The sequence below is a fragment of the Ranitomeya variabilis genome, chromosome 3, assembly GCF_051348905.1.
Source record: "Ranitomeya variabilis isolate aRanVar5 chromosome 3, aRanVar5.hap1, whole genome shotgun sequence".
NCBI classification, from domain to species: domain Eukaryota; kingdom Metazoa; phylum Chordata; class Amphibia; order Anura; family Dendrobatidae; genus Ranitomeya; species Ranitomeya variabilis.
In genome coordinates this window covers 697,437,036-697,453,560 of record NC_135234.1, presented here as the reverse complement: position 1 = coordinate 697,453,560, position 16,525 = coordinate 697,437,036, and the positions used below count along the sequence as shown (strand labels likewise).

At 41.7% G+C, this 16,525-nt stretch overlaps 1 protein-coding gene across 2 annotated transcripts in view; it reads left to right on the top strand.

The window, feature by feature from the left end:
* Window positions 1-14,121, top strand: part of UFM1 (ubiquitin fold modifier 1) — a 30,428-nt gene extending 16,307 nt beyond the window's left edge. The window contains exons 3-7 of one of the 2 annotated variants that reach the window (XM_077298184.1): window positions 5,601-5,658; window positions 6,556-6,595; window positions 7,539-7,571; window positions 10,939-11,031; window positions 12,538-14,121. In XM_077298184.1, the coding sequence (XP_077154299.1) occupies window positions 5,601-5,658; window positions 6,556-6,595; window positions 7,539-7,571; window positions 10,939-10,997 (190 nt within the window). In that variant the 3' untranslated portion in view covers window positions 10,998-11,031; window positions 12,538-14,121. The remainder of the gene's footprint in view (window positions 1-5,600; window positions 5,659-6,555; window positions 6,596-7,538; window positions 7,572-10,938; window positions 11,032-12,537) is intronic. The other variant, XM_077298183.1, reaches the window with a different exon arrangement.
* The last annotated feature ends 2,404 nt before the right edge of the window (window positions 14,122-16,525 follow it).

Genomic DNA, 16,525 nt, shown 5'->3' with positions numbered 1-16,525 from the left:
TCTGTGAAGCACTTGGGGGTTCAAAGTGCTCACCACACATCTAGATTAGTTCCTTGGGAGGTCTAGTTTCCAAAATGGGGTCACTTGTGCGGGAGCTCCAATGTTTAGGCACACAGGGGCTCTCCAAACGCGACATGGTGTCCGCTAATGATTGGAGCTAATTTTCCATTCAAAAAGCCAAATGGCGTGCCTTCCCTTCCGAGCCCTGCCGTGCGCCCAAACAGTGGTTTACCCCCACATATGGGGTATCACCGTACTCAGGACAAACTGGACAACAAAATTTGGGGTCCAATTTCTCCTATTACCCTTGGGAAAATAAAAAATTCTGGGCTAAAAATAATTTTTGAGGAAAGAAAAATTATTTTTTTATTTTCACGGCTCTGCGTTATAAACTTCTGTGAAGCACCTGGGGGTTATAAGTGCTCACTATGCCTCTAGATGAGTTCCTTGGGGGGTCTAGTTTCCAAAATGGGGTCACTTGTGGAGGAGCTCCAATGTTTAGGCACACAGGGGCTTTCCAAACGCGACATGGTGTCCGCTAACGATGGAGATAATTTTTCATTCAAAAAGTCAAATGGCGCTCCTTCCCTTCCGAGCCTTACCATGTGCCCAAACAGTGGTTTACCCCCACATGTGAGGTATTGGTGTACTCAGGAGAAATTGCCCAACAAAATTTAGGATCCATTTTATCCTGTTGCCCATGTGAAAATGAAAAAATTGAGGCTAAAATAATTTTTTTGTGAAAAAAAAGTACTTTTTCATTTTTACGGATCAATTTGTGAAGCACCTGGGGGTTTAAAGTGCTCACTATGCTTCTAGATAAGTTCCTTGGGGGGTCTAGTTTCCAAAATGGGGTCACTTGTGGGGGAGCTCCAATGTTTAGGCACACGGGGGCTCTCCAAACGTGACATGGTGTCCGCTAAAGATTGGAGCCAATTTTTCATTCAAAAAGTCAAATGGCGCTCCTTCCCTTCCGAGCCCTGCCGTGCGCCCAAACAGTGGTTTACCCCCACATATGAGGTATCAGCGTACTCAGGACAAATTGGACAACAACGTCCGTGGTCCAGTTTCTCCTTTTACCGCTGGGAAAATAAAAAAATTGTTGCTAAAAGATCATTTTTGTGACTAAAAAGTTAAATGTTCATTTTTTTACTTCCATGTTGCTTCTGCTGCTGTGAAACACCTGAAGGGTTAATAAACTTCTTGAATGTGGTTTTGAGCACCTTGAGGGGTGCAGTTTTTAGAATGGTGTCACTTTTGGGTATTTTCAGCCATATAGAACCCTCAAAATGACTTCAAATGTGAGGTGGTCCCTAAAAAAAATGGTTTTGTAAATTTTGTTGTAAAAATGAGAAATCACTGGTCAAATTTTAACCCTTATAACTTCCTAGCAAAAAAAAAAATTGTTTCCAAAATTGTGCTGATGTAAAGTAGACATGTGGGAAACGTTATTTATTAACTATTTTGTGTCACATAACTCTCTGGTTTAACAGAATAAAAATTCAAAATGTGAAAATTGAGAAATTTTCAAATGTTTTGCCAAATTTCCGTTTTTTTCACAAATAAACTCAGAAATTATCGACCTAAATTTACCACTAACATGAAGCCCAATATGTCACGAAAAAACAATCTCAGAATCGCTAGGATCCGTTGAAGCGTTCCTGAGTTATTACCTCATAAAGGGACACTGGTCAGAATTTCAAAAAACGGCAAGGTCATTAAGGCCAAAATAGGCTGGGTCATGAAGGGGTTAATGGCCTTACTTTCTGCTGTGGGTTTGGTGTAAATGTTTATATTGAACCTGTAGGAAAACAGTAGGAATCAGAGAGCGGCTCCTGCATTCTGTTTGTGAGTGTTGTACTCTAATATGCTGTAGCACTTCAGAAAAAAAAACATAGTCGAGTCCGGGACAAATCACAGAGGTATATTCGCACCAGCTTATCCCTGTCCGCTCAACTATAGGAAGAGACCTGTTGTTCTAGCTGAGCGAGAGAAGAGAAGCTCACCCTGGTCACACCAGCATTTCAGAGCAAAACATACATTTTTTTAAGCCAGTCTCTGATACCCCGAGTGGTTCAACCTGTATGAATCAAGCAGCCAATTTCCTCTAGGGAATATTTCAGTAGGATGAAACCTCATAAGCTGCCTATATGACATGTAGGTCATAGGAAGCTGAATAATATGATACCTAGATATCTGTGATCTGATGTCTTATTCCAGAGAAATCTACATTCTTCTTAATATGGAAATAAGATCTATGGGCTTCACATAGATCTCCCGGAGGACCTGCCTCCAGAGCTTATTGTAAAATAAAGGAGGCATTACCAGTGTGAGACATGTACATCAGTAGAGCAGCTTGTCAGTCATTACATGTCTCATGCTGGTAACTCCCCCTTTTATCTAAAACAAGCTCTGGAGGCAGATTCTCCAGGAGATCTATGTCCAACCCATAGATCTTAACATCTCATTTACATATTTAATAAAAACCTGAATTTCTCTGGAATAAATGTTCGGATCGCAGATATCAAGATATCATGTTATTCTGCTTCTTATGACCTGCATGCCCTTATAGATGGCTTAGGAGGGTTCATCCTACTGACAGATTCCCTTTAACTTGTAAAAATCTCCTTAGGTTATATACACAGCACATTTATCATTTAGATCTTCCTAAATATTTAGTAAAATCTTATCCATGAACTGCAAATAAAAATGTCTGCACCAAAATGTGATTGACACTGAATATTTGCCGTTCTCCGTCTTTCATTTTATTACTGTACATTTTTACCATTGCCTTATGTGATGCAACATTGAAATCCGCAGTAAATAGCAGCATTTTCACAGCAACATTTTCTAGTATTTGGTTCTAATCTTGGCACTGTGGATTTTTTTGGCTGCTGCAGAGGAAGTGTCCCGCCGTGTGCGTGGACCTTAAATGTAAGTGCAGGAGTAATCGGAGCTGCTATGAAATATGATGTCTGAGGTTGGCTAATGTATACGCTGCAGATTTTCTAGTCCGAAAATGAATATATATAATTGTTGCAGCATTTTTGCCTGCCATCAGGGCGTGGCAGATATCTGTAGATGCGACGTCACCTGCGGATTACTCCTGTAATGAGGGAGGCAGAGTCAAGGCAAAAGTGCATCGAAGTATGCCTGGATGAATTATTGGATTGGCATTGTCACACGTTCAGTATTTGGTCAGTATTTTACCTCAGTATTTGTAGCCAAAACCAGGAGAGAAACAATCAGAGTAAAGTATGGTAGAAACACGTCACCACTTCTGTATTTCTCACCCTCTCCTGGTTTTGGCTTACAAATACTGAGGTAAAATACTGACCGTGTGGCCTAAGTGTGAGAGTAGGACTGTACCTGTACATCTACCACTGCACTAAAGGGAAAGATCTTGTTTAATTTTATCGATTGTCTATTTCGGCAGGTCACATATACGTTTTCACCCATCCATTTCTACATGGCTTACAACCTATATCCTAAAGGTACCTTCACACGAAACGACTTTACAACGAGAACGACAACGATCCGATCGCTGCAGCGTCGCTGTTTACATCGCTGTAGAGATGTCAAACACAGCAGCTCCAGAACGACGCAGGAGCGATCCTGTGACGTAGCGGTGACGCACTTATCGTTCTCACAGGTCGTTAGCTCCATGTTTAACATTGCTGACATAGTTGCTTTTGCTGTCAAACACGACGATACACACCGATCTGACAACCAAATAAAGTTCTGAACTTTAATCAACGACCAGTGATATCACAGCAGGTACCAGATCGCTGCTGCGTGTCAAACACAACGATATCGCTATCCAGGACGCTGCAACGTCACGGATCGTTGTCATTCTCGTTGTAAAGTCGTTTCGTGTGATGGTACCTTAAGCTATAGAAGTATTGCAGAAATTCCGCCTTGTCAGGGTTTGTTCCTACATACAGTCAGTCCTGATTAGACAATGCTTCTGTGTGGAGGGAGATGAAGAAGGAGAATGGTAGCCGCCAATTCCTATTTCATACCGTTCCAGGAGGAACAACCCAATTCACAGTTCTAGGCGCACCAAGATATTTGTTACAACAGTGAGTTTCCAAACATGGTGCATATTGATTGCCTGTTCTGGAAATTCGGGGGGGGGGAAGCTGTCACAGCAATAAATGTCCATTAACGGGAACCTGTCATCTGATTAATGTCACCCAAACCGCAGGCAGTATGAATCGGAGCCTGGCTGAATTAATGCAGGCTGGGATTTAATAAATAATGGCATTTCAGAAAAAATGTACTGTAAAGATTCCCGGGGAGCATAGCATAGATAAGACTAGCTCAGCTGCCCCTCTGGCCGGCTCTTTCCAGCGCCCCTGCAGGTGTGTTTTTGAGAAAAAATATACCTGACTGCGTTCATGCTGCCTGCGCTTTGGGATTTAAGATGACGGGTTCCTTTAGAGGGCCTGTCACTGCTCCTGTCATTTCTACTTCTTGTCCCCATAAAATAACATTTCTGGAACATCCTTTCTTGCTCTGTTCCACTGTTATTCCTCCTTGAAATGTATTAATTGCTTAAGAACTGAGTGTTGGCATTCTCTTTGTCAAAGAGGTGTGTCCCATTAAGGTCTCATTGGACAGTGTCACAGTCTACAGAGACACGCCCCTCAACAGGTAACGCCCAAATGTCAATTTATTCATAAATTTCTATAGGAATGAGTGAGCAACAGCTCAAGCTGCAGTTCTAAGAAAAGATACCTTAGAATTGTTATGTAATGAAGAGTACAAGTACTTAACAAATATGTCACAAGAGCCAAGCCAAAAGGATTTATCAGTGCTTAGAAACATGTTTTTTTTTTCCAGAAACTGCGCCACTTCTGACCGTACATTGGGTGTATTGAAGTGAATAGAGTTGAACTGCAATACCGTGTACAACCCATGGCCGGGGGTGGCAAAGCAGCTGTGTTTTTCCAATTCTTTTCAACCTATCCCATCATTTTGGCCCCAAAATGGGTCAAAATAACGAAAGCTTATGTATGCTGTTAATATACAGATGTTATCAATTTTATTAGAATGTCTTAATTAAAAGGAACATCCATTACTGAGAATACCTATGTTTTCCCTATTAAAATAATAGCAGTTGTACTCCCCTGTGGTGCCGCTCTGTCAGTGTCGGCACTGGCTGTCTCAGGGATAACATGACATTGTCATGCGATTCGTCTGCCAGTCAGTGCTGGCTACACTTTCCTCTCTTACTGACAAAACATCCGGAGGAAGGGCAATTGGAAGAGCCAGTGCTGGAACTGCATCGGAGGTGATCATGTAACAAGGGGGAAACCTAGGAATTGAGAAGGGGTTGTCTGAGTAGTGGACAACCCTTCCTACCATGTCTCACTGTGCTAAGTTGATGGTTGTGTGCCTCCCCTTCCCAATCAGCTGTCATCCCAATCAGCTGTCGTCAGTTTCTTCACTTGAGAAATGGCCTGGCATTATTTGCGGAGCAGTTAAAAGCCATAACCATCCTTGTATTGCAATGTGGAGTGGCAAATCTGCATCATATTAATCCAGATTTGCTGTACCCATGAGCGTTCTCTAAGGTTGTCTCATTTCGTCGGCAGGCTGTGTGTCCCGGAGAGTACGCCATTCACGGCGGTTCTGAAGTTTGCAGCAGAGGAGGTGAGTACAGAACTAATCTTTTAATATAACGCCGGTTCCCACTACTACATGTGCCAACCCAGCGTACCGAGACCTCTGTGGTCGGCTGTTTTGTTGACATTGACATTCATTTCTTCTCCCTCCCATAACTGTTAAAATGATGAAGTCGTTGTTTCATTGCATTTCCATCTCACTTTCCAACTTGCGGATTATTCTAGCTGCATTTGTGAATCTTCCGTAATGTGCTTCTAGAAGATGGGCAAAGTAAACGAGGGAAGTCGGCTGGAAAAGATTGTTTCCTGCTCCTTTTTACCAGCTGATTAAAATGTCAATGCCGGAGCAGGTTTCCATAGAAACCTTTATTGTGACGATGACATGAAGATTCTGACCGGCTTCCTCCTACCTGTCCCTGCCAGTAACTAGTCACCAGCTAGATGTTGGTATCTCACCTGTAGAGAGAAAAATGACCTGCTATATGGACCTTTCAGTACCCACATTCCTAACGCTATAAACCTGCAAATTAACAATGTTATTCATCCTGACCAGTTCCCTTCCTGGTCCATCTACACTGGGAAAGCTCATTCCCAATGATCTGCCTATCTACACAGGCCGCGGATTACCCAATATGATTTCTAAGCTTGCTTTATAATTCATCTTTCTCGGCAGCACATCGTCCTGACGTTATACTAAGTTCACAGAACAATTGTGTTGAAGAACGTTGTGTGTGGATGGAAGTAAAGTCAGTCTGTCTATAAATGACCCACCACCACCCCAACATGTTATACGTAGCCAATGGAAGGCTGTTAATGGTGAAATGCACCTCATTTAAGTCATTAAATGAAGTATCTTGACTTTTACTGTGGAGCGTGGTCTGGTCATAAATGGGGGTAAAATGCTCTGTTCTTTGTTTTCCTTTAGTTTAAGGTCCCTGCAGAAACCAGCGCCATCATAACCAATGGTAAGTGGGTTTAATGTTTCCTTATTACAACACTCTGTATTGCCCGTCAGTTACTATCAAGCAAGTTATAGGTTCATCCAGGATTAAACTTTTTTTTTTCTTATTCATGGCTAATCCTGTTTTCTAAGGCCTCATTTAGATGTGAGTGATTTTCTCGTCCTCAAAAGATGACCCGCATTTCATCATTTTCATTTGCTTGAGTGTCATGAGAGTTTGGTCAGTGTCAGTTTTTACCGTCAGACTTTCATCAGTTTTTCAAGTGCTGTATGATATTTTTATTTTCACGGAATCCGTAGCATTGCCGAGTTTGATACGAGAGTGATGAAAATTGGACATGTCTCCATGATGTTCTGTGGACCACTAAGTCAGCAACAATACACGGACGTGTGAACAGCCCCAAGGATTATAAAAGTTACGAGTTCTATTTGTGAAAAACACAGAACTCGTTAAAGAAAAACTGTCATACTCTGTATGAGCCCAAATACAGGACTCCTGTTTCTTGTAGTCATAAAGGAGTTTTTCTGATTGGTGGGAGTCTCACCGATCTCACCCTAGTGGATCCCTAGAATGAAGGTGCCGCAGTGTTAGTTTACTGCAGGGTCTGTGTGCCAGAGAAAAGTTATTATCCAGCGCTGCGGCCCCTTCCTTCTTAAAATTAGTGGGGGGCTGAACTTTATCAAAAGTGAAACGCCATCATTTTTGTGATAGGAAATCCTTTAATAGGATTATTGCACTGAGACGTCATGGGTGCGCTGGCAAGATGCCGAGCAGTCGGTGTAAGCATCTTGGTATTGGTTCAAGCTGTAAAAATTAGTATTTTATATGAACCCAATATTTAATTTCCATTTTGTATTTTCTGGGTTTGCTTGTTGTATTATTCTTCATACCAATTAGTTTACTATTCTTTTATTTCTAAATTCCTTTGTGTGATGTTGTTCTACAGATGGAGTAGGATTAAATCCAGCACAGACAGCTGGTAAGTGCCACTGGATAATACTGGACAGCTCTGGGTTCGAAATATGTTTCCATGTTTCAGAAATCCGTGCATAAAATATAAATTGTATTTAGAAGTGAATTTATTCTGCTTCAAATCTAATTCCTTTCCTGAAAGGGAACCTGCCAGCTGCCCTCATAAATAGCCACCATGGCTCTAGTACTAGTTCGATGTGACGTAGATTTTCCCAGATTGGTTCTGATTTCCATCTTATAACCATGCACCTCTCTTCACAATTTCCATAATTAACAATAGCGACATCACCGTTGTCTCCTTTCAAATTGCATACATGCTCTTGTAGTCTGCCTTCCTGAAAGTGCACAATGAAGCAGAATGTACGTTCCCCAGCTACATCTGTGCACTGTGAATGCCCGAGGACGCGAAATATCGCCCCAGATTTGCTAATGGCCAAATGTGACGTCATTTTTGAAAATGCTGTAAATTGTGCATGGAAGCGTGTGCTTACAAGATGGGGCTCGGGACTAGTCCAGGGAAACCAATGCCCCGCCGGACTAGTCCTGAAACATTAGCCTAGCAAGAATGCAGAATAAAACTTGATTTTGAAAATATGTAGAGATTGTTAAAACCACAAGAAAGGGGTGCCCAGAATGCAGAAGTAGCATGGAACAGAGTCATGGCAAATTAGGGGGGCTAGGGCAGCTGATGGGGTCCCGCTAAAAGGGTTTATATCCTATGTATAAGCGAGATTGGAGAGCACCTATTACCAAATGATTTTAAGGTGATCCTGTCCACTCCGATAACGCTATTAACTTACAGATGTAGGGTTAATCTGCAGGTTAATGGAGTTATGGAGGTGCCTGACCACTGTACTGAAAGTGAAGCCCCCAGAAGGCAAATGAACCACCAGCTTTAGTCATGCCCGGAGCAATTACAGTCACCGCTCACAGCACTGAGGGATGGCGGTTGTAAACACGCCCAAGCACTGACTGACAACTGGCTATGCGCTGTAGAGCTTGCTGTCAGTCAGTACTGGGGTGTAGTTACAGCTGCTGCTCTTACTGCTGTGACTTGTGACTGTAGTTGTGCCAGGCATGACTGAAAGCCAACAGCTCGCAGCACTGAGAGATGGCGGCTGTAAACACGCCCAGACACTGAGTGACAATCGGCTATGCACTGTAGAGCTGGCTGTCAGTCAGTGCTGGGGTGGGGTTACAGCTGCTCCTCTTACTGCTGTGACTGGTGACTGTAGTTGTGCCAGGCATGACTGAAAGCCAACAGCTCTTGGGAGGAATAAAGTTCATTTTCTTTTCTTGGTACCACACTTTCAGTACTGCAGCTGGGCACTTTCATAACACTATTAACCTGCAGATTAACCTTGTATCTGCAGGTTAATGACGTTATCAAACCTAACAGTATTCCTTTAATGGTCATCCTGTAATACTTAATTTCCTCTGTGGTGACTCTGCAAGGTAATTGGACACTTGCTGTATGTCTCTCCCACCCACAAATTATAGCTGCTTTCTAGGGGTCCCAGCTGCAGGGCACATGGAAATCAATTTATCATTGAGAGTCCCCCCTAACCTAAAGGCATTGAATCCAATGCTTAGCAAAAAGAGGCAAGCACCACCTCGTGTTAAAATTTCTCTTTATTTCAGTTCCATAGAACAGAATGTGGCGACGACAATGGTTGACAGTCGTTTTGCATGTGAGCCACGCTACATCTCGGCCCAGGGGTCAGAGGAAGCGGGAATCACTCGAAACGGCTGTAAATTAATGATTGCATGTACACATGCACGACCACCTCTCCTTTTAGATGGGGCTTTTCAGAGCACCGATCAGTAAATCCTAGTGGTTAGATCTCCAGCGATCAATAAGTTATCCCCAAATCTTATACAGAGGGGATAACTCGGTACAACCTCTTTAAGTAATTAGCAATTTAAGATTTAACATTAGAGATAAATTTCTCCTATTGAATACACGTTACATATTCTTCTTTTATTTCTATTTTTATTGTAATTTCCATATGGTATAATATTCCCTTTTCTTCAACTACATGACGGATCCTTTAGCAGTTTCTTGTTCTTGTCTTTAGATTTGCCACAAATTAGTGCTAACGCTTCAGACTGTGTTTTACCGTTTCCCTGAACAACAATAAACATGTCCTGTTATTGGCTTGTCGGAAGATACAGTAATTGACTTCAGCCGACTCTATCTCTGCGTTCACGCAAGTCTCGAAATTAATTTCAGACCTTTTGATCCCGAGTCATTTAAAATTCCTCCTGATGGTTTTTTCCACATTGCCATTAAAAACTTAGTCCAGGCAGCAACAGGGCGCAACTTAGCAACAGTGGGCGAAGAGCTTCACACATCACATGAAAATCAAAGATGCAATTTCTACACGCGTGAACCAATTAATTGGGGTCCCTTACTGTGTAATTAATATACCTGTCATTTGCTTGTTTAATGACCCTCTCCAGCATTAAATGCTCTGGAACGGAGTGCTTTACTGTTCTGTAAAGTGCCAAAATGAGTTCATGCATCTTCAATTTATGAAGAGTAGTAAGGCTTAAAGGGGTATTCCATTGTCCAAAACTCATCGCCTTTACACTGGATAAGGAGCTACTTGTTAGATCAGTGTGGGAACCATTTCTAGGACCCCTGCTGTTTCCAGAATGGGGGATCTTTGTCCTTCATTCTCCCCTAACTAGAGCAAGGAGAAGTCGAATGAAGTGGTCGGATGCTCATGTACAGTATCGCTCCATTCATTGTATGGGAGATTAACTTGAACCAGTTTATCTCCGGGCTATTTTCTGCCCCTCTCAGACCAGGCACATTGTTATCTTTTATTGTACATGCATGTTTAACAGATAAAAAGATTTTCTTGTTCAGATATTCAAATCATTTTTGCCTCATATTTTTTTGGGGAAACATGGGCTTCATTTTTGTCAGTTTTATATTCTTTTTTTTTAGATTGGGGGAAAATGTAAAGAAAAATATGAAATACTCGTCCATTTTTTTCCCATTTTTTTTTTTTTTTAACAACCACAAAGAACTGTTGAACACATTTTAAATTGCATTCCCCTTTCAATAGACATTATACATTGGATATTTTTTTTCAGTGAGGGCAAGACTAGAAAAAGCTATTTCGGTCTGGCAGTGTCTCAACTTTTTCGTTTTATTTGTTCTTCTTTCTTTTTCTTTTTTCTTTTCTTTTCATTTTATTTTTTTCATTTATTTTTCACAGTGTGCATCCATATGGTCTTAAAAGACCTTTAGAGAGGGGGTATTTAAACATACTAAAACCTTATTTTATTGCTGATTTCCCTTGTAACTGGATCTGATACATTAACCCCAGTTACAGAGGAATTTCATCCTTCTGCCTACATAGCAAAGCTGACTGTGCCTTCTAGGATCCAGCAGCTCCTTCTCCCTCAATATACCCAGTGATGACGTGTTCTTTGGGTCCGGAGGAGGAAGCACAGTCAGTGCTAAAACTTCTTAATCTGTATACACAAGCTCTGGTTTAGTTCTGTGTTATGTTCTCTCTGGGAAGCCTGACTTTGTCTGACAGTCAACTTCCCTCCCACGGCTGTACGATCTTGGGCAAGCTGCTTAGACTGCACTGACATTTTAGAACATCAATATAAAGTAATGAGGTGATGAAGTACCGTATATACTCGTGTATAAGCCGACCAGAGTATAAACCGAGGCACCTAATTTTGCCTCGAAAAAAACTGGGAAAACTTATTTACTCAAGTATAAGCCAGGTGTACATTGTCCTCTAATCCCTATTCCGGTATGCATGGTTCCTCATCCCCACCCTTGTATTCATGGCTCCTTATTCCCATCCTTGTATGCATGGCTTCTTATCCCCATCCTTGTCTGCATGGTTCCTCATTCCTATCCTTGCATGCATGGACCCCATGAGAAAAGCATAAAAAGAACCATCCTACTTACCTTCCTTGTGCTCCCTCGCAGCATATAGTTCGAGTGCCAGCAGCTCATGCGACCGAGCGATCACATGTCCCAGCTCATTAAGGTAATGAATATTCACCTCTCAATGCCTATGGGAGTGAAGAGAGGTAATTATTAACTACCTTAATGAGCAGGCACCTGTTAGAGCCCGGCAGCTGCTGGAAGCCGGCGGCTGTAACTGTGCGCTATAAGAGAAATGAATGTTCACTGCAAGTGTAGTGAATATTAATTTCTCTTTAGCAGCGGGCACAGGCTTTAGCCTCCACCGGCTCCTGCCTCCTGTCACTCGCTGCTCTGCCGCTCCCCTTCCCCCACCATAAGCTGGGACAATAACTCGTGTATAAGACGAGGGGGGCATTTTCAGCATAAAAAAGTGTAGAAAAACTCAGCTTATACACGAATATATACGGTAGTTTAATAGCCAAGTGCCTTAACAATGAATGTGACGGTATCATGGAAGCTTGAACAGCCACTTCACTGTTGCTTTCACTGATGAACCGGAGACATAAATTTTAGTCATTGGTGGGGCTACAAGAGCTGGAGGCCCTCACTTGATAGGTGACAATTTGGATTTTTTTTTGCCATTTTTAAGATATCTGCTTGATGTCATTTTATTGGAACCATTAATGTTTACATATAGATAGACAAATCTGAACTGGTCATGGAATAGACGCACTGATCGATGCATCATTTCTAGAAACAGTAGACAAATAAAGGTTTCTATTGAATAGCTACAAACTTTCTGCACTTATAACGATGAGAAAACCCCTTTAATACAGAAATCTTGTCCAAAATTATACCATTCCTTTTAGTAGCATTTCTAATCTTGTTTTCTGTTGCCACTTACAATACATTCTCTAATGTCACCCTTGTTGCATGGAGGAAAATTGAGCTTCATAAAAAGTACTTTGTGGTTGCTTTCCTTTTATAAATTATTCATTATTAAAGGGCTTGAATACTATATTCATGAAGGATCTTTCAATTCTCATTTTTGTCCTTTTTTTCTTTCTAGGAAATGTATTCCTTAAACACGGATCAGAACTTCGACTCATTCCCAGAGACCGAGTGGGCAGCTGTTAATATTCGGACATCTTACTATAGAAATTTATTTTGGAAACATTAAACAAAAAAAATATCTAATTTATTCCAGGCTTTACAAAAGAAAAAGATCAGACTCTGAATTTTAAGTCGGTTTTAAGATTTAATTCAGTAGGGCCCATTTCCCTTTAAAATGAAAGTGACTTTGAAGATTAAAGATTTGTAAGGTTTAATTATTGCCTCTCATGTCTATAAAACCATATTGCTTTTGCAAATCTATCAGTATCGTCCGCAACTTTTGAAGAACAGAGTTCACTGTGTACATTTTATTATAATGTGTAGCACTGTGTAAAAGAATTGCTATGTTGTTTTGTTGAACGCTTATCATGTACATGGAGTTAATTGTAAAGCAAATACAGTATGTGTACACTAACGTCTTAAAAGGGATTGCCCTCTAACAGGATATTCATGACTCCCACCAACCTGATACTGATGACCTATCTTCAGGAGATGTTCAGTTTGTAGTCCACCGGCACCCCCACCGATCAGCTGCTACCAGCAGAGACCAGATGTAAACTGTGTTTGGCATGAAGCCGCAAAGATCTGTCACAATGTTTATTGGTCGCTTCTTGATACTGCTGATCAATAGCGGTCACTAAACAATGTGATGGAGGGTTGGGGTTCTTCTCCATACACTGTGTAGATCTAGAACTGAAAACAGCTGATCGTGGGGGTGCCAAATGTTTGATCCCCACCGATCTGATGTTTTGTTGCCTACACTAAATGTTGGTCGTCAATATCATAGTAGTAAATCACCCCTTTAATAATTTGATTAATTCTCAATCATTTTGGATCACTTCAACATGTTGCCTGTGATACATAGACTTTCTAAAGCTCCAGAGGGTTAAGTTTCTCCTGGTTGGGAAAGCCATAAAAATATAGGAAGTCTTACAGGTCAAAAGGTGCCTTCTGGGGGTGAAAAAAGATATGTAAATTGGCCCCCGTATAAGAGGAAGACGGCTTGCGCTCTAGTTTCACCAATTGGAGGTATCCACCAGTCAATACCGACACTATGATGAATCTTGGCACATGTTCATGACCCTCATTGCAGAATAGGATACTGGTTGGCTGATGGAGAAACTTTCGCCCGTAGACCTCTCAATGTGTAAAGCACCAATCTGGTGTAGGGAATCTCATAGGTGACACTGGAGAGCCAGATGTCTAATAATCCCTATGACTGTCCCTCCACAGAGCATTGTATTACACAGAGAGAGTCTCCGCCATCGACAATTCTACAGGAAAATATCTCTAATACTGTTTTTTTCCCTCTCATGAAAACATAGCTTTGTGTAGCCCCATAGACTTTTGTATGTGCCCAATAACCCCTGCCTACAAAGACATGCTACCAAGCTGCAATAAAGCCCTAGTATGATCAACTTAAATATGACCAAGGCTTCATTCAAGAATTCGACATACAGCAAGCAATTGCTTATTTTTGCTAAGAAATAAATGTTATAAAAAAATGTTCATGTTATAGATTAAATATTATTCAACTGCTTCTACGTGGTAGTTTAGTGTTTGTACAAGTTGTAGAAATTTATTTTGTAATGTTTTCTTATCTTCTGATTTTTCTGCATTTTATTAGGAGCATTGGGTGATTCCGCTTTAAAAAAAAAATACAGTACAGACCAAAAGTTTGGACACACCTTCTCATTAAAAGATTTTTCTGTATTTTCATGACTGTGAAAATTATACATTCACACTGAAGGCATCAAAACTATGAATTAACACATGTGGAATTATATACTTAACAAAAAAGTGTGAAACAACTGAAATTATGTCTATTCTAGGTTCTTCAAAGTAGCCACCTTTTGCTTTGATGACTGCTTTGCACACTCTTGGCATTCTCTTGATAAGCTTCAACAGGTAGTCACCGGGAATGGTTTTCACTTCACAGGTGTGCCCTATCAGGTTTAATAAGTGGGATTTCTTGCCTTATAAATGGGGTTGGGACCATCAGTTGTGTTGTACAGAAGTCTGGTGGATACACAGCTGATAGTCCTACTGAATAGACTGTTAGAATTTGTATTATGGCAAGAAAAAAGCAGCTAAGTAAAGAAAAACGAGTGACCATCATTACTTTAAGAAATGAAGGTCAGTCAGTCCGAAAAATTGGGAAAACTTTGAAAGTGTCCCAAAGTGCAGTGGCAAAAACCATCAACGCTACAAAGAAACTGGTTCACATGAGGACTGCCCCAGAAAAGGAAGACCAAGAGTCACCTCTGCTTCTGAGGATAAGTTTATCCGAGTCACCAGCCTCAGAAATCGCAGGTTAACAGCAGCTCAGATTAGAGACCAGGTCAATGCCACACAGAGTTCTAGCAGCAGACACATCTCTACAGCAACTGTTAAGAGGAGACTTTGTGCAGCAGGTCTTCATGGTAAAATAGCTGCCAGGAAGCCACTGCTAAGGACAGGCAACAAGCAGAAGAGACTTGTTTGGGCTAAAGAACGCAAGTAATGGACATTAGACCAGTGGAAATCTGTGCTTTGGTCTGATGAGTCCAACCACCATGTCTTTGTGCGACGCAGAAAAGGTGAACGGATGGACTCTACATGCCTGGTTCCCACCGTGAAGCATGGAGGAGGAGGTGTGATGGTGTTGGGGGTGCTTTGCTGGTGACACTGTTGGGGATTTCAAAATTGAAGGCATACTGAACCAGCATGGCTACCACAGCATCTTGCAGCGGCATGCTATTCCATCCGGTTTGCATTTTATTCGGGCCATCATTTATTTTTCAACAGGACAATGACCCCAAACACATCTCCAGGCTGTGTAAGGGCTATTTGATCAAGAAGGAGAGTGATGGGGTGCTACGCCAGATGACCTGGCCTCCATAGCCACCAGACCTGAACCCAATCGTGATGGTTTGGGTTGAGCTGGACCGCAGAGTGAAGGCAAAAGGGCCAACAAGTGCTAAGCATCTCTGGGAACTCCTTCAAAATTGTTGGAAGACCATTCCCTGTGACTACCTCTTGAAGCTCATCAAGAGAATGCCAAGAGTGTGCAAAGCAGTCATCAAAGCAAAAGGTGGCTACTTTGAAGAATCTAGAATATAAGACATAATTTCAGTTGTTTCACACTTTTTTTTTAAGTATATAATTCCACATGTGTTAATTCATAGTTTTGATGCCTTCAGTGTGAATGTACAATTTTCATAGTGATGAAAATGCAAAAAAATCTTCAAATGAGAAGGTGTGTCCAAACTTTTGGTCTGTACTGTACATGTAGGGATTATAGGACTGACATGCTCAATCACCGCTCCAGATCAAGTGTGCTGTGCAGTCAGGAGGCTTGATTTATCTTTCTTAGGCTACTTTCACACTAGCGTCGTGCACTGCACGTCGCTATGCGACGTTGCGGCGCACCGACGCTAGCTGTGAAAGCGCAACACAACGGGGGCAGCGGATGCAGTTTTCCAACGCATCCGCTGCCCCATTGTGATGTGCAGGGAGGAGGGGGCGGAGTTCAGGCCGCGCATGCGCGGTCGGAAATGCTGCAGACGACGCACTAAAAAACGTTACAAGCAACGTTTTTTGGTGGCGACGCAACCGTCGTACGACGGTTGCGATGTGTGGCAATGCGTCGCTAATAAAAGTCTATGGAGAAAAAAATGCATCCTGCAAGCACTTTTGCAGGATGCGTTTTTTCTGCAAAACGACGCATAGCGACGTGTGAAAGAGGCCTAAGAGAAACATGACCATATAAACGAAACGGGGCTGGACTTTTCACAGATTCCCTTTAATATAGGATCCGTGGAAGATTCTGGCAGGCATCTTAGCTGAAATTGATTGCTGTACCGTTGTTACGAATCCTGGCTCTGCTCTATAAAGGTCTTCCCCTACTACATTACAGATGGCCAGGGACCTATGTGATCTTTTACACTGTGTTCCAAATTATT